General features: G+C 36.5%; 1 protein-coding gene across 4 annotated transcripts in view; it reads left to right on the plus strand.

Annotated features, from left to right (window-relative positions):
* AHCTF1 (AT-hook containing transcription factor 1) overlaps positions 1-22,289 on the plus strand; it is a 77,661-nt gene that overhangs the window by 30,147 nt on the left and 25,225 nt on the right. For all 4 annotated transcript variants that reach the window (XM_079763801.1, XM_079763799.1, XM_079763802.1 and 1 more), the window contains exons 12-27: positions 261-389; positions 1,136-1,226; positions 2,489-2,578; positions 6,758-6,898; positions 7,496-7,600; positions 8,616-8,709; positions 9,269-9,392; positions 9,698-9,754; positions 10,548-10,694; positions 11,669-11,856; positions 15,546-15,690; positions 15,768-15,899; positions 16,600-16,750; positions 17,180-17,330; positions 18,661-18,768; positions 20,563-20,755. In XM_079763801.1, the coding sequence (XP_079619927.1) occupies positions 261-389; positions 1,136-1,226; positions 2,489-2,578; positions 6,758-6,898; positions 7,496-7,600; positions 8,616-8,709; positions 9,269-9,392; positions 9,698-9,754; positions 10,548-10,694; positions 11,669-11,856; positions 15,546-15,690; positions 15,768-15,899; positions 16,600-16,750; positions 17,180-17,330; positions 18,661-18,768; positions 20,563-20,755 (2,046 nt within the window). The remainder of the gene's footprint in view (positions 1-260; positions 390-1,135; positions 1,227-2,488; positions 2,579-6,757; positions 6,899-7,495; positions 7,601-8,615; positions 8,710-9,268; positions 9,393-9,697; positions 9,755-10,547; positions 10,695-11,668; positions 11,857-15,545; positions 15,691-15,767; positions 15,900-16,599; positions 16,751-17,179; positions 17,331-18,660; positions 18,769-20,562; positions 20,756-22,289) is intronic.

Below are 22,289 nucleotides of genomic sequence, written 5' to 3' on the forward strand. Positions count from 1 at the left end.
GGTATTGGGTACCTTTCATAAAAACATAGAAGCTACAATATTATTTATAATTACGAAGCATTGATTTAGCTCAAGAACCCACAAACCCTTTTCCTTGAAAATAGTACAAAAATGTCCTCTTCCACAATTTCCATTTCAGTGTTTTTAGTTTTATTCAAAATGTTAAGTCTAAAAGTGGGATAATGAGTTTATTACATATTCTTAAATCTGGTTATTTGAATTGAGTGTTAATTGATATCTTATTAATCAATCTGTTTCAGACTTTGACCTTTTTAAAGAAATCAGGACCATTTATCAATGAAGTTATTTCTGATGGTTATAATCGATGTCTTATGGCTGGCCTTCTCTCACCAAGACTTATTGATATGCAGCCTTCCAGTTTAAGTCAGGTGAGATGATTTTTTTTAATCCTCACCCGAGGATTTGTTTTTATTGATTTTTGAGAGGAGAGAAACATCGATCATTGCCTCCTATATGTGCCCTACTGGGGTTCAAGCCTGCAACCCGGGCATGTGCCCTGACCAGCAATTGAATCATGACCTGGTTCATAGGTTGACACTCAACCACCGAGCCACACCGGCTGGGCTATAAATTGAATCTTAATAATACGGCATTTTGTGACTGGCTCCTTTAACTTAGCACAATGTTTTCAAGGTTCATCTATCCCGTAATATGTATTAGTACTTCATTCTATTTATGGCTAGCTAATATTTCACTGTACCGAGTATACCTCATTTTTGAAATTCATTCTTCAGGTGATCGTTTTGGCTATAGGAATGATGCTGCTTCCCATAGAGTTCTAGTGTAGTCACGTGTTTTCATTTCTCTTGTGTGTGTACGTAGGTGTGGAATTGCTGGGTCACATGGTAATTTTGATTGTGAGGAACTACCAGATTGTTTTCCAAAGTGGGCTTTATCGTTTTATATTCCCACCAGCAGTGTGTGAGGATTCCAATTTTTCCACATCGTTGATGCTCATTATTGTCTTTTTTATATAGGCATCCTAGTGAGTCATAATGATTTTTAAGCCTTTAAAATTTTGTATTCTGAACTAGAACTTTTTACCTCTGATTCTGTGATCACATATCCTTTCTTATCATTAAATTTCTTCCTACTTTTTTTATGCATGGTGTAGGAAGAACAATTAAAAGCTGTATTGTCAGCAGCAATCCACACAAGTTCCCTGGGACTTTTGACTGGATATATCAGGAGGTGGATACTGGATGGTAAGATGATTATTTTTAATGGAAAATTACTTTTGTATTTTTAAAATTATCAACTTGCTCTTTGTGGGGGTGGTTAGTTAAACTTCATTGGGAACTATTTGTAGATCCACATATAGTTACAGGATTATAAGACATAATATAGAGAGAGCCTGTGTACTCTGCCCGCCCCCCCACTGCCACCCCAATGATAAAATCTGGCAAACCTCTACTACAACATCAAATCGGGATCCCCCATGTTGCCCTTTTATAGCCACATCCCTAACCCCTGACAATCACTAATCCATTCTTTATAATTTTGTCATTTTAAAAATGCTCATAAGTGGAATCACACAGTATGCAGTCTTTTGGGATTGACTCTTTCTCACTCAGCAAATTCTTCGGAGACTTATCCAAGTTGTGTGTATCTCTCACTCTTACAAACATTTGAGAATAAGTTGAAGACATCATGCTTCTTTACCCACAAATAGTTCAATATTATTTCCTTCTAAGAACAAGGACACTCACTTAAAAAAAACCACTTTGCAACTATAAAAATCATGAAAATTAACATTGATAATATGCCATTATCTAATCTACAGACATTGGAATCTCGCTAATTGTCCCGGTAAGGTCCTTTGTAGCATTTTGGGGCAGGGAGAATCCAGAATTTGTATATATTTATTTAATTTTCATGTATTTTTATTTATTTTTTTATTTAAGAAATGCAGGTTGTGTGTGTGTGTGTGTTTTAATCCTCACCTGAGGACATGTTTTTTTAATTGACTTTTTTTTTTTTTTTTTTTTAAGAGAGGAGGGAGAGAGAGAAACATGGATATGAAAGAGAACATCAATCAGTTGCCTCCTGTACATGCCTGACTGGGAATCGAACCCCAACCTTTTGGTGTACGGGTGGTCACTCCAACTACCTAAGCCACCCAGCTAGGGCAATTTCATGTCTTTTTAATCTCTAAAGTCGGTATAAGCCTTTCTCTTTCAAAAAATTGATATTTTAAAAGAATATAACCCTGTTATTTTGTAGGTTGTTTTTCAGTTTGTGTTTATTGATCTTTCCTCGTGACGAGATTCAGATTTTACAATTTTCACATAAAGTGATGTACTGCACTCAGAAGGATACATGATACCAGTTTCTCTCTATTGTTGATATTTATCTTGCTCACTTTGGTGAGGGCAGTTTCTGTCAGGTTTCTCCGCTAAAATGTTACTCCTTTTTTGTTTCTAATTAATAATCATACTTTATTTTTTCTTTTATATTTACAAATTAGAACAACCAAATTCTGCTGCTAATTTGCGCTTTGTGCTTGAATGGACATGGAATAAAGTGATTCTCACAAAAGAGGAATTTGACAGACTGTGTAAGTACTATATTAAAAAATTAATCATTTATTTTTTAAGTACTTAACAATAATTTAATCATCGTGAAGTTATAGGTTCTTAAAGAAGGCCCAGAAGAAAACTTCCTTTTTAGTTTAGAGTGATAAAATTATTTTTTGACGAAGATTTTGTAACAGATTTTTAAACAGGCAGCATGTTATGTCCATATTGGCAAGTTTAAGAATTGTATCTTGTGCATTGTTGATCTTCAGAGTTTAATTTACAAAATTGCTTATGATTAAAGAGAGCTAACCTCAGAAGCTCCTGTACTTATTCCTTTTCTATTTAAAGTATTTATGAGCATAAAGAAACTAAATAGGATAAAAGCTCATCATCTGTTTTTTTATTTTTTTAAATAAGTCTTTATTGTTCATATTATTACAGATGTTCCTCTTTTTTCCTCCCAGTTCCCACCCCACCCTATGCCCTTACCCCCCCGCCATTGTTCTCGTCCATAGGTGTACAGTTTTTGTCCAATCTCTTCCCACACCCCCCACATCCCCTTCTCCCAGAGAATTGTCAGTCCACTCCCTTTCTATGCCCCTGATTCTATTCACCAGTTTATTCTGTTCATCAGATTTTTTATTCACTTGATTTTTAGATTCACTTGTTGTCACTTTGTTGTTCATAATTTTTGTCTTTACCTTTTTCTTCTTCTTCCTCTTCTTAAAGAATACCGTCCAGCATTTCATATAATACTGGTTTGGTGGTGATGAACTCCTTTAGCTTTTTCTTGTCTGTGAAGCTCTTTAGCTGACCTTCATTTCTAAATGATAGCTTTGCTGGGTATAGTAATCTTGGTTGTGTAGGTTCTTGCTATTCATCACTTTGAATATTTCTTGCCACTCCCTTCTGGCCTGCATAGTTTCTGTTGAGAAATCAGCTGACAGTCGTATGGGTACTCCCTTATAGGTAACTAACAGTTTTTCTCCTGCTGCTTTTAAGATTCTCTCTTTGTCTTTTGCTCTTGGCATTTTAATTATGATGTGTCTTGGTGTGGTCCTCTTTGGATTCCTTTTGTTTGGGGTTTTTTGCACTTCTTGGACTTGTAAGTATATTTCTTTCACCAGATGGGGGAAGTTTGCTGTCATTATTTCTTCAAATAGGTTTTCAGTATCTTGCTCTCTTCTTCTGACACCCCCATAATTCGGATGTTGGTACGCTTGAAGTTGTCCCAGAGGCTACTTACACTATCTTCATATTTTTGAATTCTTTTTTCTTTTTTGCTCTTCCAGTTGGGTGTTTTTTCCTTCCTTGTATTTCAAATCGTTGACTTGATTCTTGTGATCCTCTAGTCTACTGTTGAATTTCTGTATATTTTTCTTTATTTCAGTCAGTGTATGTTTAATTTCTGACTGGTCCTTTTTCCATTTTTTTGGCATTCTCACTAACATCCTTGAAAGTCTCGCTAAGTTCCTTGAAGGTTTCTAGAAGATTCTTGAGTAACCTTTTAACTGTGGTTTTGAGCTCTATATCCAGTAGTTTGATTTCCTCCATTTCTTTCATTTGTGACCTGTTTCTTTGTCTCCGCATTTTGGCTGCTTCCCTGAGTTGATAGAGTGGTTTTGTGTGGTAGGTGTCCTATAGGGCCCAATGGCTCAGCCTCCCCAATTCCCTGAGGTGGACACTCTAGGTGCACCCCTTTGTGGGCTGGGCGCACAGTCTTGTTGTAGTTAAGCCATGATTGTTGTTGGTATCACTGGGAGGAATTGACCTCCAGGCCAATTGGCTGTGAGGATCAGATATGTCTGCAATGGAAGAACTGCTGTGCTGGAGACACCCTTATGGGGCAGGACTTGCTTCAGTGGGGCTTTGGTGCTCACTGAGTCTGCCCCCTGAGTGTGTCTCTTAGGGATGTGAGGAGTTGCAATCTGATATGATCTCACACTGACCACTGTGTACACTGGCTTTTGGATCTCCAAGGAGGTGCAAAGTCAGCCACTGCTTGAGGCCACTCAGCAGGAGCTACAGCGAGATCTGCAGATTCCTCCTCTTGGTTTGGGGTTTCGAAGTGCCCAGATGATGCCCAGCTGTGAAGCAAGGCAGGCTACTGCTGCCAAGAGCCTTTGCCCTTCTTTTGGCAGCTTTTGAGCTCTCTGACCCAGCTGCAGTTTGTTAGGTTAGACTGCGAAAGGCCAGGCCATTCATATGCAAAAGCCTCTGCGCACAGCTTGGGTGGGGTTGTAAATTGGGTGGGGTGGGGTGGGGTCTTGGGGAATCACCAGGGCAGAGCAAACAGCAATGGCTGCTAGTCAGCCATCTCCGCATTCCGTGCCCCCATGTAGGAATAATGATCACTGCGAGCACCTCAGAGAAAGCCATTCTCGCATTCCGGCCCGGTGCCACACAGTCCAGTTTCTCCCGGTATGAGTCTGGGTCCCCAGAGTCTCGCCCGGATTTGGAGTTCAGAGCAATCGGGAGCTTGTATCTCCCTCCTGATTGAAAAAAAACAACAGCGCACCCAGTTGCCAGCCCATTTTGCGTGCGCCTCAGTACCTCTGCACCTCCACACCTCCTATCAGTTTCAATGTGCTTTTTTCTTTCCTCCTAGTTACAGAACTTCCACTCGGCCAGTTTTCCTGTGGTTCTGGATGATAGCTGGTTTCTCCTTTAGTTGTAGTTTTGATGTGGTTGTGAGAGGCAGCCAGTACAGGTGTTTACCTATGCCACCATCTTGGTTCTCTCCTCATCATCTGTTTTCTAACAGATGTCATTATCAGGCATGCCAGGTCATTTTCCTTCTTGACAGTTGTACACTTTGAATTTTGAGGTATCTGTGAATAGTAAAAACTCATTATGCCCAATTAGTGCAGAAATGATTGCTCTGTACGTGAAAGTAAAATTAAAGTTTATTTAGAAGTATGTTTTTATTTCTATTATGATGAGTGAACAAATGGATTTTTAAAAATTTATTCTTAATAGAATTTTTAAATCAAAGTTGTACAGGAAGACATGGGGTTCTATTGTATTTTAGGGCATACTCATAAAACTATAAACATGGAGTAAAAAATTTTAAATATTTCAGTAATCTGATAATTCAGAGTAAGGGTCAAAATATACTTACTTTTTTTTCAGGAGAAAATGTTTTCAGGATTAATAATGTAAGTTATTTAAAAAAGAAAAAATTCAACTCGGTTTATAAAATTCTATGTCTTTATTATTCTTGTAGCATCATTTGGTGTTTCAGGGTTGAACTTGGTAATAACTCAGTCATTGTTATTGCCTTGAGTGTCATTAATGGTTAATGAAGATTTTTTTTTTTAGGTAAAATAATAATTAAAATAAAAAATAAGTATACTAAATGTATTAAAGGTAAAGCAAATATATTTTTTCCAAGTTTTTAAAATTGACTTTTAGAGCTGGGAGGGAGAGAGATTGATTTTGTTGTTCCACGTATTTATGCATTCATTGGGTGATTCTTCTATATGCCTGGGCTGGGGATCGGAATAGAAAATTTGGCATATTGCAACGATGCTCTACCCAACAACAATTGAGCTACCCAGCCAGGGCGTAAAGCAAAAAATTTGATTTGAGAAAGGAAGGTTTTAGAATTCAGATATTTGTTTTAAATGATATATCAAATATTACACATTATATAGTAAAATGCGATTATATATAAATGTCAGTGCAATTAAATCTTATCAAAAGATGTAACCAATAGCAACTAAAATACTCCCCCCCCCAAAGCATTTGTAAATTCAACCTTTAATTTAAAATGAAAGGACAACTGAGTCTACAGTGAATTATAACATGCCTGAAATTTTATTGTAATAAGTCTTTATCTGAGTCTTAATTTTAATGTCTAACTTTTGAAGACTGGAGGTGGAAGGAAGTTCTTATTAATTGCAAAACAAAATGGTACATTTCTGACATGAAAGATTTATTTGAAGGAGAATAATGAATATACTGATTTGTATTGAATCTGTATCACCTTTTCTACATTCTGCTTATCTCATTCTACATTTTTAAAGAAGTTATTGTGTCTATCCCTTCTAGGTTCCTTAAGGGTGTTTGCCATTTCAAGCTCGTCTTTGTAAATCTCATAATGTATAGAATAATTAATTCTGTGGTCAGTAGGAATTTGAGAAAGTTTTCAGTTGCGAGTTTAATTATTTCAGGTTTATTGTGTCGAAACTGATTGTATATTTTATCCTTGAAAGGTACACCATTATTTGATGGTTCGTGTCGTTTCATTGATCCACAGACTATACAGTCTATTCAACAATGCCATTTGCTTCTTAGCAATCTTAATACAGTCTTAAGCTGTTTTGCAACAGAGGCACAAGAGATCACGGAAAGAGGTGTGCTGTTTATTTTATATAAATGAACGTTTTGTTAAATTTTACTTATTGACTTCTTAAAAGAAAAAATTTCCTGTCTTAGATGGACCATTGTTCAAAAAGGCCATTATTTCTCATATGCTGTGTTTTTGTTTTGTTTTATGAAAAGCTACATAATGCTATTAGGTATATCATGAGCCCATGCTTAAATAAGTGTGGGAAATTTTGGGTTTAAACCTAATCACTATTAAGGTAGTATATTTATAGTAGAATTTCAAATTTTTAAATTATACATTAAGTTTTTATTCACAGAGGTCATTATAATGTTTTCTGCTGTTTTGCCATTTAAACAAAACAGTTTTATTTAGAGGCCTGATGTGAACAACCTGTATTAATGATACTGTATAGTTTGTATCAGTGTGTAAACTTGACTTCTGATATTAGGTAAATGGAAGTGTAGCTGAGATAGAAGCATACCTAAAACGTCTGCTTTAGTGAGTTATTTGTTCAAGCTAATTTTTGACTTAAGAATTCATTAGTTTTTTAAATCCTGCGAGTGTCTTGATTTTTCATTTGTGGTTGAAGTTTAAACAACTGATGTTTAACTCCTCTTTACAGGTCGTATGAACTTAACCAATAAGTGTATGGTTTCGCAGCTCATCTGTCAGTATGCCCAAATGGTTCTTTGGTTCTCTCATTCTGGGCTTCTACCAGAGGGCTTAGGTAAAATATTTACTTAATCTATAAACATTAATTGAAACATTCTTAAATCTTTATAATTTTGTGGTTGTGTTCTAATGTTTTGGATTTTCTTTTCTTCTACCACCTCACTTATGTTTCTTTTTTTCTTATCTTCTTTTCTTACATTCTTTCTGTTTATCTTCAGTAACTCACCCCATGCCTGATACACAGGTTTTCCATACATGTTTATTGGGTTAAAGAACATTTTGAAGGAAAGAATATTTGAAAGAATATTATGGCTTCTGAAAGTTGATTCAATATCACCAGCTATAATTTAGGTCCATAGAACTTATGCATCTTATAATCTAATTTGTCAATCTTTTTATTTTAAGGGTTCTTTTAATATGGTAATTGACGAACATTTACCATCATTTAAATACCTCCTTTTATCTCAGAGGTGGGGAACCTTTTTCTGCCAAGGGCCATGTGGATATTTATAATATCATTCAGGGGCCATACAAAATTATCAACTTAAAAATTAACCTGCTGTATTTGGTCAAACATTTAATTAACTCACCCCTAATGCCCTGGCAGGGCCTGACCAAATGATTTCGCAGGTCTTATACAGCCTGCAGGCCCGATGTTCCCCACCCCTGTTTTATCTAATGATTGATGCCAATATCAAGAATTAGAGAATTTGACTTTTGCTATATTTGTTTAAAATACACTTCTAAAGCTTATTAACTTCTTGCATTTCCAGGATTCGCATTAGACTTTATTTAAGCTTGCTTCTCTCACTGTCCATGATTGCTGTTGATCTGTTCTTTCATAATTCTCTTAGCATCCTTATTGTTACAGGTGTTTATGAGAGACTTGCTTTTCTCATTTATGCATCTATTAATAAAGGGATGGGTAGTATTACTGAAATTTAGGAAGCCTACAAATTAAACAACAATATAAAATTATAGTAAAATATCAATGTGAGTAATCTAAGTATTGTTGGGATATTTTGGAAATATTACTAGCTTTTTCTCCAACTCTTAAAAAAAAAATCTAGATGATGCTGTGCAGTTGTCAAGGTTATGCTACAACTACCCTGTAATTCAGAACTACTACACCAGTCGTCGGCAGAAGTGTGAGCTTTTATCAAGGTATAGTACATCCAGAATCTTCAAACAACATTTTAGAAATTTCTTCTGTAAGAAGTCAAAAAGCCTTCTGAAATAGAACAGAATTCACCATGTTATAAAATGAATAAATGGGTGGAATTCTCAGAATTTGTTACCAACATTACTATTTTATTTGTAATGTTTGCCTTGACCTGATGGTCACACTTTTACTTTAGAACTTGAGTGTAACTATTTATTATCTCCTGAAGAAAGATATTTACCACCATTCATTGTTAGAGGAGAATCTATAATTTTAAACGTGTTTTTTATGAGAATTCTTATTCAGAAAAAAACTGGAAGCTGCTATTCATCAAAAGAGCATAAAGTAGGTCACCAGTTATTTACATTCTTTCCATTAACAGTTGCATTTCAGCACTTGGACGACTTTGTTTTTCCCCCTTATTTCCTCTCCCCCCTCCAGCTTCCCAACTCTTCTCCCTTTAATAATTGGGATCATTACTTTTAAGAATTTAATGCTATTGTTTTGATAATAATAATTACCACTAATATTAAATAATCTTTAATGTTGCCCTTATTGCAGTGGGAAATGGAACTCTGATTATTTGATGATCGATGGAATGGTTTCTCAGTTAGGAGATCGAGTTGAGAAGTTGTGGAAACGAGATGAAGGAGGCACAGGAAAATATCCTCCTCCTAGTCTACATGTAGGTTTGCAATGGTATCACTTAAGAGTTCCCAAAGATGTGGGGAGGGAGGTATGCTTAACTGAGTTTTCACACCTGGCACAGTCTTGGGAAAAACAAGGAGTGTGAGTAAGTCTATAATAATAAAAGCGTAATATGCTAATTAGACCAGATGTCCTTCTGGGCGAGGCAAGCCCAGGTCTTAGGTGCCAGAGGGAAGCCAGTGCTGGCAGCCGGGGGAAGGAAGGCCTACTCTTGCATGAATTTCGTGCATCGGGCCTCTAGTGGGTATATAAAATGCACTGAATTTTTTATCTCTTTTATAGGCACTACTTGACATATACCTACTAGACAACGTTACTGAAACAAGCAAACATTTTATTGTATCCTTTAAAATTTTTATTAAATAATTCATGTATTACCTAAATTACAAAATTTTAGAATAGTAGAAACCAATTCACAATCTAATTCAATCTCAACTTCACATTTGAATTTTTTTAAAAGAAAGGTTTCTTAACCCAGGATCTGCGGGTTGGGTTCAGATGGTCTGTGGTTAACCTGAAATTAAACAAACGTTTGTTTTATGTCTATTTTTGTGGGGATAAGGTCCAGTGCTTTTATCAGATTCTCTAATGTGTCTGAGACACTACCAAAGTTAAGAGCAGCAGTTCTAAAACATGACTGGCAAGTAGTCATTCTCAAATAGGTTAACTTATGTACTGAATATGAATACATTTAAAGTAGCTTAATTATTACCTTAGACATTGTGTTGAACCCTGTGGTCGTTGCAGTAAGGGTTTTGTCCTAATGTCAGTTATTAATCTGAAAACGTGCAGTTCTGTTCATAATTTATAAGACACTTGATGCATTTGCTTAAGCTGCCAAGTTTTGCTGGCTAACTGGAATTTGTCTATAGCTTTGTTTCTTAAATTTGCTAAGCTACTGACTTCACGAAGCAAGTACGCTTTAGTTCTTCCCTTCTGTGATGGTACTTCCTATTGAGAATGAAGGAAGTTGGTGTGGGATTACCTATACCCACATATGATAAAACTACTTACCCTAGCTGGGTATTCATAATGGTTTTCTAAAAAGTCCAGAATCATTCCTGCTATATTCTATTGCTACCTATTATAAGTAGAAGTTTTTGTTTATTGTCCTTAACCCTCTTTTTAAAAGACCATTTATTTGCTACTTGATATTATGTATTCATTTCCAAACAAAACAGATACTTCAATTGAATCATTTCCAACTGCCTTTGCCATTTCTTGGGACCAGGTTAAACTTATTCAAGGCTTTTGGCTGATCGATCATAATGACTATGAGGTGAGTCTATTAGTTCACTTAGAATTAAAACTTTTGTAAACTATTAAAATAATAATTAAAATTTATATTAAAGATATGATTGAATCTATTTCTAGAGGTAATTTAAGGAGTCAGTTCAAATAATGGCTTCACTACCTTAGGCAGTAAGAATCCTGTCTAATAAAAAGGGAATATGCTACTTGACTGTCACACCCTCACAAAATGGTGGTGCCCACAGCCAATGAGGAGGGAATATGCTAATTGACTGCCCCACCCTCAAAGATGGCAGTGCCTACAGCTATAAGATAGCAGCGCCCAGTCTCAGCCCCGCCAGGGTGCCTGCCCCTAGAGTTCCCCAGTCCCTCAGCTCCCCAGCGGCCCAGGGCCAGCCCAAGGTGCAGGCAAGCCTCGGATGGAGGCTGCCCAGCCACCCAGGGCCACCCAAGGCTCAGGTAACCACAGCCAGCCAAGGCTTGCGCTGCCAGCAGTGGCAGCAGCAGAGGTGTAATAGGGGCATTGCCTTCCCCTGATTGCCAGGTCGCTGAGGGCCCCTGAACTGTGAGAGGGGGAAGGCCAGGCTGAGGGACAACCCCTCCAGTGCATAAATTTTCATGCACTGGGCCTCTAGTACAAAGATAAAACTCTAGGTTTCTCACTCCTTAGAGAAGGAAACAAATAGATAACAATTACTAATAGTGCAGATAGAGTGATTGTTATGTTAGAAATATGTTTAGTGGAGGGGGACCACAGAAGGCAGGATTTAGCATTGTATATGAAGTTGGTGATGGAAAGATTTTGTATAATTGTATAATGAGGTCTCAAAAGCATGAGGTTTTTGATAAAGCTTTTATTTAAAGTAAAGTATACCGTAAGTTGACATTTACACTGGTTTTATCTTGGTTTTTGTGGCTTTAGTATTGCCTGTCTTTTTAAAGGTGTGCCTTATAAATGCAAAGCATATTTGTATTTACCAGTTTTCCTGTCATTTTTTGCAGAATGGTTTGGATCTTCTGTTTCATCCAGCTACTGCAAAACCTTTCTCATGGCAGCATTCAAAGATTATTCAAGCCTTTATGAGTCAGGGTGAGCACAGACAAGCCCTCAGATATATTCAGACAATGAAGCCAACAGTGTCCAGTGATAGTGATATTATCCTTCACATCACTGTTTTGCTTTTTAATAGGTAAGTACATACTTTGAAAGTATAATCAAACTTTTGACCATATCTGTTAATATAATGGTATTGATGAAATATGTAGTAGCAGTATATAATTTGCTTTTATTGTATTATATAGTATTCTTACAATTCTTCATCTTTCAACCTTAAGAAAATGTAAAACATCTTTTATCTAGAATAACATAAATTAGAAGTACCTTGAATAAAAGAGAAAACCAAACTGAGGTTTAAAATTATATCTGTTGCTAATTGATAATATTGGTAGTCTCCTGCATGGATAGAAAAGGAGCCAGAAGTACCGAGGAAGAATAAAATCATCTTGAGTTGGTTATTGTGTGTGTGTGTGTGTGTGTGTGTGTGTGTGTGTGTGTGTGTGTGTATTTATTTATTTTTAGTTTGAGAGAGAGGAAGGGGGAGAGAGAAGCATTGCTTTGTTGTTCCATTTATGCATTCATTGGGATGTGCCCTGACAGGGGATGGCACCCACAACCTGGGTATCTGGGGATGATGCTCTAGCTAACTGCCCAGCCAGGGTAATAATAATTGTATTCTTTGAGGTAGATCCCAGTGATGGTACTCCAGTATTTGGGCAATACTGGTTGTTGGGTATTGCAGTTCTTTGCATTTGATAGTTGCCATTGCACTGTTAGAGAAAGGAAGTCTTGAAGCATCTATTTAAATAATTTAAGAAAGTTTCAGGTTTCACATCTTAATACTTTAACAAGATTTGAGCAGGTGATATCTTTATATTCTTATTTTCTTCTCTTGGCAGTATTTTAATGTTCTCTCGTGTTTAATATATCAGCATGATACATTTATCATATATATTAATGGTGACAAGTTAAATGGCATGGTTGAAAATATGATGGTCTGGTTATTGGGTTTTCTTATTAACTAAATTAGTTGGGGAAATTGCTTGGAACTGAAATTTCTTACCAAATTGTAACTTTATTTTATACAACTCATTGTGTGTTTTGTTTCTGTCTTTTTGGTTGGTCTGGGTTTTTTGTTTTCTTTTCTTTTTTCCCCAAGGACATGCTTAGAAAGAGAGAGAGAAACATTGATGTGCGAGAGAAACATCAACTGGTTGCCTTTCATTTGTGCTCCAACTGCAGCCCAGGTATGTGCCCTCACGGAATCAAACCATCATCTTTTCAATGCACAGGATGATGCTCAACCACTGAGTCACTCCAGCTGGGTGTGTGGTCATTTTTATGTTTTTATACATTGGTCATTTTATTCACCCCCAAGCATCATTTGTGAGCAAAACAGCATGTTAGTGTCACCACTTCGAAAGTTAAGTTTTCTTTGTTCCATTTGGTTAAACAGAATGTATTTCTGAGGGGTGAGGGTTGAATCAGAAGAAAACTTTTGTAGTTTAATAATAGGTTGGCTAGACATGTAGAAACTTACAGTGTCCTCAAAATAATGAATTAGGAAGTATTTGTGGAAATAATTTAGGTGAGCAAAAGTGTTTGACTAGGCCCCGGCTGGGTTGCTCAGTTGGTGTCGTACCTATACGCCAAGGTTGTGGGTTCAATCCCCAGTCAGGGCACATACAAGAAACAATCAATGAATGCTCACTTTGGCAGCAAATATACTAAAATTGGAACAGTACAGAGAAGATTAGCATGGCTCCTGCACAAAGGAAAAAAAGACAAACCAAACAGTGAATGAACAAATAGATGTTTCTCTAAAAATCATTTTTTTTAAAGTTGTTTGGCTAGCTAACAAATTGTCTAGAGCAAATATAAGAAGCTAAAAGTGACAAATATTTAATAATGAGTAGCCTAGCTGGTATTACTCAGTCATTGAGCCTCAACCCATGAACCAAGAGGTCACTGGTTCAATTCCTGGTCAGAGCACATACCGGGGCTGCAGGCTTGATTCCCCAGCAGGGGACGTGCAGGAGGCAGTCGATAGATGATGTTTCTCTCTCATCGATGTTTCAATCTCTCCCTTCCCTTTCTCTAAAAATCAATAATATACACTGAGTGGCCCGATTATTATGATCTCTGAACACATAATAATCTGGCCACTCAGTGTATATCCTATATAATAAAAGGCTAATATGCACATTGTCCCCTCGACCGGCAGGCAGGCCGGCCAACCGCCCATGTCCCCCCCACCCCCGGCCAGGCTGGCAAAACTCCACCCATGCACTAATTCATGCACCGGGCCTCTAATATATATACACACACACACACATTGAGTGGCCAGATTATTATGCGTTCAGAGATCATAATCTGGCCACTCAGTGTATATACATATATATGTGCGTGTGTGTGTGTATTTAAAAATAAATGGGTAAAGAATTCTAACACTGGGTTGGCAAGCAGCATGTAAATTTTTCTCAGTTGCATGTAAGCTTTTCACACTTTAGTGACTTTAAAGAGGTGGTAATTGATCACTAATTACATCAAAGTGCAGATGTTGGAAAGTTAGAAAAAACACCTTTGAGACGCTGCTGGTTTTTCTTTTTTATTCCATTGTCCTTTGATTCAGTCATAGCATGTTTTCTGAGTAGCTAAGATCCTCATTTTCTCTTCTTTAGCCATAGCAAACATTATGTAATTTTAAAACTTATTTCTCTTAAGTATAGAAAAGCTTCCATTATCCAGTATCCAGAAATCTAGCAGCATTGTGTAAAGTTCAGAAATAAAAACAAAGGACCACTCAAAATTTCCTCAGATTTATTTCATTATGAACATTAATTGCCTTAACTTGGTTCACTTGTTCTATATTTCTTATGTCATTTTTTTTACTAGTCTTTATTTCAGTATTTGTTGTTATTTCAATAAAAACTATAGCTAGATCTTTTTAATTAAGATACCCACTACAGTAAAAATTACCTATTGACTTGGAATTTGAAATGATGTTGTGGGTTTTTAAGATAATCATTTCCTTGATATTCCTATTTGCCATTTTTTATTCTATCCCTCTTTTACCTTGAAAGTTATCAGTCCCTCAAAAATTCTACATGCCAGATTGATCATTCTCAGTTTTGGTGTATATCTTTCAAGACATGTTATTATCTAATCTAATAAATATATAAACATTTGTTGGCTTTGTTTATTGGTTAATTTAACATTGTAATCACTGCACTGTTTTAAGCTTTTTTTTTTCTTAACAGTATAATGAGAAACACTGCTTCATTTAATGACCCTTTGCCCACAGCTCAGTGTCCCTCATGCTGTCTAAAATGTCTGATTTAGTCCAAGTCCTCTAGTCAGATCTTGCTACAGATCAGCCCAAATCTTCTGTTACTATGCTAAACCCTTCAGCTCCCCATACACACAGTCTTCTTGTTTCCATCTTTGCTTATTGTCTTTTCTACTCTTCTTTCTCATGCAAACAGTCACTTCCTTAAGAGCCTGGCTTTTCTCTATCATATCATGCTAATTTTTCAGTTCTGTTTAGATCACATTAGTTTTTTTATCCTCTTCACCTCTGTACTTATTTTGCTTTCCTATTATTTTACACTTATGTAATGATATAGAACAGCATAAAATTGAGTCTTTAAAGATGCCTGTTGACATAAGCCAACTTTTTAATGCAGTGATTAGTATTCGGTAAAATTAAGTTATCTTCAATTACATGTGTGGAGTATCTTTGAGAATCTTTAGGTGGATTACTTGTTTTGAACACTTTAAATAGCTTTTCTAAAACAAAACTTTAATAAATACTGATTTCAGGTGCATGATTGAGGCCTGGAGTTTACTGCGACACCATTCTAGTAGATCGAATATAGAGGAGTTACTAGAGCACACGTATAAAGGCTGTCAGGAAATGGGCTTAATGGAGGATTTACTGAAGCTACCGTTTACAGACACTGAGCAGGTAATGACTTATCAGTAAAAACGTGTCAGAAATTCAGGATATGTTAGTAGCTTACACATGTATTACATTCTTCCTAGGAGTGTTTGGTGAGATTTTTGCAGTCCAGCACCAGTGTACAGAATCATGAATTACTTTTAGTTCACCATTTACAGCGTGCCAATTATATCCCTGCCTTGAAGCTGAACCAAACTCTGAAGATTAATCTTACGGTATAGTTAAACTTGTTTTGTTATGGGGGATAAGGAAAGAAGAAAAACTAGTGACTTTGTTATCTAAGAGTTTGTAGTTTTGTAACCAACCACTGAGCTTTATATAAATTTGAGTTTGGAGATTCCTCTTCTTACTTTCTATAGCAGAATTAGGAATAGGGTATTATTATTTACCCAATTCTCTTTTATACTCCATTTCTGTTTAATATCTGTGATCTTGCCAGACTAATCATTTCACTTAGGGAAAAGGAGAGGATGAGGTGTAGGTCAGTAATAGAAATTATATAGTGCACAGAGCCTGGACTTCAGGAGTCAGACCAATTCATAATTTCCATTGTGTCCTGGGAACATACTCTCTGTGCCTTGGGTTCCTCATATGTAAAATGATAATATCTCTTTGTGAGGGTGTACAAAGGTGTGTGTGAAGTAACAAGTACATGTTACTGATACAGGTAGAAACTTAGTAATTGACAGCTGGTGTTCTTTAGTTGTGAAGAAATCAAGACTGGATAGGAGAGACTTTAGATGGGTAAGGTTTGATAAAGTAATTAGGTGTGTATATGAGGTCCCTTGGTTTGGAAGAAGGGAGGAGGAAGATATTCTTGGATATTTATTGTTATATTTTAAAAGGTAAATGTATAAACATAGCACCTAACATGCTTGAAGATTAAATTTTTACTAGTTTTGATATGTTCAATAGAATGATCGTGATCCTCGCTTGCGGGAGAGATCTGTGGCTCGAAATTCTATATTAGATCAATATGGAAAAGTTCTTCCGAGAGTCCATCGAAAATTAGCCATGGAACGAGCTAAACCTTACCGTGTGTCAACATTATCAGTTATTCGAAAAGGTAAAATTTCATTGAAAAATGTCATAAAGCATTGAGTTAGAGAAGATACTGAGTGATTGCCTTCTGCAACCATCCCTGTCTTACACTTTGCTGTGAATCATCACAGTGGTCCTTTTTTTTATTGACCATTCTATCCCAAGAAGTTTAAAGCTTTCTTGGACATTTTTATAACTTATTTAGTAATGTAGTAAAGAATGAAAGAACGTTTTTATTTCCTTTGAAGGCTCTTGTCCAACTTTTAGAAAACATGTAACTTTCACCATCTTCTAAAAGCCCAAATAAATAAATTTCTACATAGATGTTATTAAACCAAATGCAATTTTAACCAAACTCTTGTGATCTGTTTTCCAGTCGCACTTTTATATTAGTCTTCTATTAAAAGTCCTGGTGTTAGAGATTAAATTGAATTCTACAATATTCATTTTACAGTTTCTCGGCCCAAACCATTATCAGCAGTTCCAAAGCGAGCTGTAATAGGGACTGTGTTAACAAGATCTACTTTCATTAATAACGTATTGTCTAAAGTTGGAGAGGTTTGGAAAAGTGATGAACCTAAAAATGGCACCTTAGCCTACAATAGGTATGTTTTACTTTTTATAGTCATGTTACTTGTTAATCTTTCCTGGATATCAACAGCATTCATAAACAGTTAACCTTAGAGTTTATTATTGTATGTAAAAAGGAAAAACTTTCTATTGGTTACTTTGTTACAAGAAAAATGTATGTTCGTTGGTGTCTACACACACACACACACACACACACACACACACACACACACACACACTTATTTGTCTATATATATAAAAGCCTAAGTTTCCGTCTGACCGGTAGCTATGATGCACACTGACCAACAGGGGGCAGACGCTCAATGCAGGAGCTGCCATGACACGCACTGGCCATTTAAAAATAAACAGCACTGCGGCCCTGGTGCCGACAAAGTAACACTTGGCTTCCCCCAAGTGAAACACAGCCCACCAAATCACAGCCGTAGCTGCCAAGACCCCATGGCACAAAATGCGGCCCACAGCCCAGCCCAGCCCAGCCCGGAAACGGTCGCTGTGGGTGCCCGGTAATGATGTCACATTGCAACACCCAACTTCCTCTCCGTAGTGACTCCTTAGAGTTTCTTCAGCCCAGGAACAGGACTTGCTTTATAGCCAGGTGCAAACATTTTACACTTTAACCAAATGTTTGTGAAGGTTTTCCCGTGGCTCATCTCATTTGATCCTCACAGGTAGATAGGAGACTCGGTGGAATCCTATTTTCTTTTCATTAGCCAGAAAACGGAGATTTAGAAAGCTTAGAAACTTGACCCTACTGAACAGAAGTAAGAAATGGTGGACCTTGAAAATGACTTCAGGTTTTCTCCCTGCGCAGAATATAGTCAAACACTGCTGCAGTGAAATATTTTACCCTTTGTTCTCCCTGCATGATCTACAATAATAATCTGCTTCGTGTTGATATTTACTGCTGTGTTGCTGACAATTACCTGAAAGAGAAGTTGGGGTGCTCCACTGGGCTGGAAAAAGTTTAGCTAAAGCCGAGAGCAGGTCTAATTAAGCAAGTTTATTCTACATTTATAAAAGGCTAAGTTGACTCGCACATGCACAATTCATATAAAGCTCTCACTGGCGCCCATCGCACATGTGTGTTTCCATCTGTCATTGTCAATCATGAATTTGGTTGACACTTCTATTATAGAAAAAGGGCAAACAGCGATATTAAAATATTTCTCCTAATTCCTTTCAATGTGCATGAATCTGTGCACTAGGACACTAGTTTGTAAATAAGTGTACAGAGTAAAAAACAAAAGCCATCCTCTCCCATCTAATTCTACCTTCTTACAGCATTTTTAATTTAATGTTCCTTGTGATACATAATCAAAAGCTACATTTTTATTTTCTTTGTAGTCCTAGAATAGAAGGACCGTCTCCTGTAGTGTGTTCTCTCCCAGATCCAGAGCTGCCTGGGGCATTTGTTGGAACACCAGTTTTAAGGGCATCACAAAAAGTTTCTAGGTAAGAATTTATTAAATCTTTTTTTACCCTTTTGTTAATCCTCACCCAAAGATACTTTTCCATTGATTTTTAGAGAGAGTTAAAGGGGGGGCGAGAGACAGAGATTGGTTGCTAAGTGTTATTTTATGTAATTTATATTTTGTGTTTAACCTAAAATGCATTACTTATTTGGATCATGGTCAAAAAGTTGTTGAGGAAATCCTAAGATCTAATGCAATAATTAACATTTTCTTTAGAAAATTTAATTAAAAAATAGTGTTTTTATAGTGTTTTAGTATAACTCGAGCACTTTTTTTAGCATAACTCTTGGTAGTATAAGAATTTGGCTTTTACTTAGGTAGGCGCTGGTGCCATTTGTTGCATGGGCCCTGCTTTTGAGAAGCAATCATTCCTAAATAGACACCTGAAACATAAATGTCAGCACAGTGCAAAGCGTTTTACAAAATACCTGTTTGGGCCCTGTCCATTGTGCCAATGGTTAGAGCATCAGCCTATGCACCAGAGGGTCGTTGGTTCCATTCCCGGTCAAGGGCACATACCTTCATTGCAGGTTCTTTCTTCACCCCGTTTGGGGGGGTGTGGGACGCAGCCAATCGATGTTTCTCCCTCTCCCTCCATCCCTCCCTTCCACTCTCCAAAAAACAATGGAAAAAATATCCTCGGGTGAGAATTAACAAAAAAATCTATTTGGGGAAGCTCAATGTAAAAGTGAGTAAATAGTTTACAGATACAGAATTTGAATACAAATGAAGTAAAAAAGGAAAATAATTAGAACAGATAGTGGAGAAAAATAATGCCAAGCAACCTGATTTGGATATTCTTGTTTAATGGAAATCTCAAAGCTGTGTGAGTATAAAATAACAAGTAGGGAGACCATGTATTAAGAAAAATGCTTTTCCCTGGCCTGTTTGGCTCAGTGGATAGAGCGTCAGCCTGCAGACCAAAGGGTCCCAGGTTCGATTCCAGTCAAGGCCACATGCCCGGGTTGTAGCTCGATACCCAATAGGAGGCGTGCAGGAGGCAGCCGATCAATGATTCTCTCATTGGATGTTTCTCCCCCCCCCTCCTCTCTCTCTCTCTCTCTCTCTCTCTCCCTCTCCCCCTCTCCCCCTTTCCCCCTTTCCCCTCTCCCCTCCTCTCTGAATGCAATAAACATATATTAAAAGAAAAAGAAAAATGCTTCTTACAAGTGTGCCCGCAGTGGGCGATAGGTCCTGAGCACCCGCTAGCTCTGTTGGTCTGCCCCTCTGTGGGGAAGAGCATGTCTGAGATGAGACAGGAAGGGCGGAGCAGCTGATCCTGTTCATTTCTGGTACCAAAACATGCTGCCCTTTACAGGCATTTGGGAGAGTAAAAGGGTATAGTTTTTATTGCTAGGAAATATGACCGTGAAATAAAGGTTACATATTAACCCTAAAAGGAGGAGTGACCTGTACGGCCCAACAAAATCATTAGCAGTTCATCTTCATTTGAAAAGATAAATGCCTGACAAATAAATGGGGCTCAGTAAACATTGGTAATAAAGGAGGGAGGAGGACTAGAACTCCCTTTTCCTTTTTTAAGATTAGTTATCTAGAATTCTTAATTCTCTATTTTGCTACTGAATTAATATTCTGACATTTTAAGCATGCATCGTTAATGTACTTAACAATTTATATTTAATGCAGTTAGTCATATTTACCAGTGAATGTAAAAGCCTAATTAAATGGGTTACTAAATTCTATCGTTTACTTAGTATAACTCAATAGACAATTTACCAGGGTTTTTCTACTCATATATGTACTCTGATTACAGACTGCTGGATTTGGTTGTGCATCCTGTTCCCCAACTTTCCCAGGGTTTGGGGTTTATTCAGCAAACCCCCACCAAATATCCTTTGTACCTAACACCTAGTTCATTGCCAGTAAGTTCACCAATAAAAGGATCACATCAAAATACCTCCAGGGCATCAGAATTACATTTACTTGAAACTCCTGTTGTAGTTAAGGTGAGTATCACATACCTAGCATTCATAGTGAAGCTTGGAAGTTATTATTTTTTAAGTAGCAGGGAGAAATAGCTATTTGTAATTGATATCTCTGGATGATGGATAATTTAAGCCTTTATTTCCCTCTTTTTATTTTTGTGGGTATCTTTCCAAAATGCTTTCTGTATTTTTACATCTTCTTAATAGAATTTGCTGAACTTACCCTTTGTGTTTAAATGGCATTATTGTCAAGATTAGCAGTTATTATATTGTCCTGAAAGGCTCTTTGTGATCGTTATAAATTGGCCTTAATTTTTTAAAAAATGCCTTCATATTCTTGGGTTTAATTTTTTAGTTTTTAAATTCCATTTCTCATTCCCTTTTGCTGTTATTCTATCAAATGCTTTTTAGTTCTTAGATTTATTAATTTTAATTCTCTGGCTCCTTCAGTGCAACTATAAATGTTACTTTTCTCTACTAATAGATATCTGTCTTTAAATTGCCTCCACCCTCTCTGATAAATTACTAGCTGATGACTGATAACAGTGATCTTTTACCTTCTTATTGTCAAAATGTTTTTACATATATTATCCCCTAGCTCCTTGTCCAGTGTTCTAGATCTAATCCTAGGATCTTTTTTCTTTTCTTTTTTATTGTTTCTTGATATCTAGCATTTGTAATGAACCAGGGAATTTATTTTTCAAATTGAGTAAAAGATACTTCAGTAAATGCTTATCTGAAAATAAGTTGAAAAAGATTACTAAGACTGTTAAATTCCTGATATTTAATATCTAGTACAGTATTTCTAACATTTTTCTTCAAAAAAACAATCAAACTTTATATTGCCTGCAGCTAGGTTTAAATTAAATAAAATCAAGATAATTTTGTCCCTGCTGCCAAAAACAGTATAGGAAAAAAAAATCAATATTATCTCGTAATAGATTTAATTATCTATGGGATAATTTGTTCACTAGTCCTTTAGAGAAGTTAAGTGAAGGGATTATTTCTATTATTTTCTGTGCTAATTATTTTTATTCATTATAATCTTCAGAATTTTTATAAATAATTAAGGTGCTGTTGGATTCTTAAAGTCAATCGCATTAATTTAGATTAGATTGCTATAATTAAGCTAGGTTCTGTTCTTTTATCTAAAGTTTTCTTAAACAGCCTAGCCAGTTTGGCTCAGTGAATGAATAGAGCGTCAGCCTGCAGACTAAAGGGTCCCAGGTTTGATTCCTATCAAGGGCACCTACCAGGTTGGGGGCTCGATCCTCAGTAGGGGACGTACAGTAGGCAGCCAGTCAATGATTAGCTCTCATCATTGATGTTTCTATCTCCCTCTCAATCTCTGAAATAAATAAAAATATATTTTAAAATATAGTTTTCTAAGGAATAGTAAAATAATTTATCTTATCTATGCACTTTATTTTAAGTTGACTTTATACTTGGAACAACCAAGGCCTTTAGAATGATTATGGATGCACTTTTATGTTTTGTAGTCTTACATATAGAATGCTCTGAGTAGAATTTCACATTTTCTTTCCAGTAATCTATA

This window comes from Cnephaeus nilssonii, assembly GCF_951640355.1.
Source record: "Cnephaeus nilssonii genome assembly, chromosome: 23".
Lineage (NCBI taxonomy): Eukaryota > Metazoa > Chordata > Mammalia > Chiroptera > Vespertilionidae > Cnephaeus > Cnephaeus nilssonii.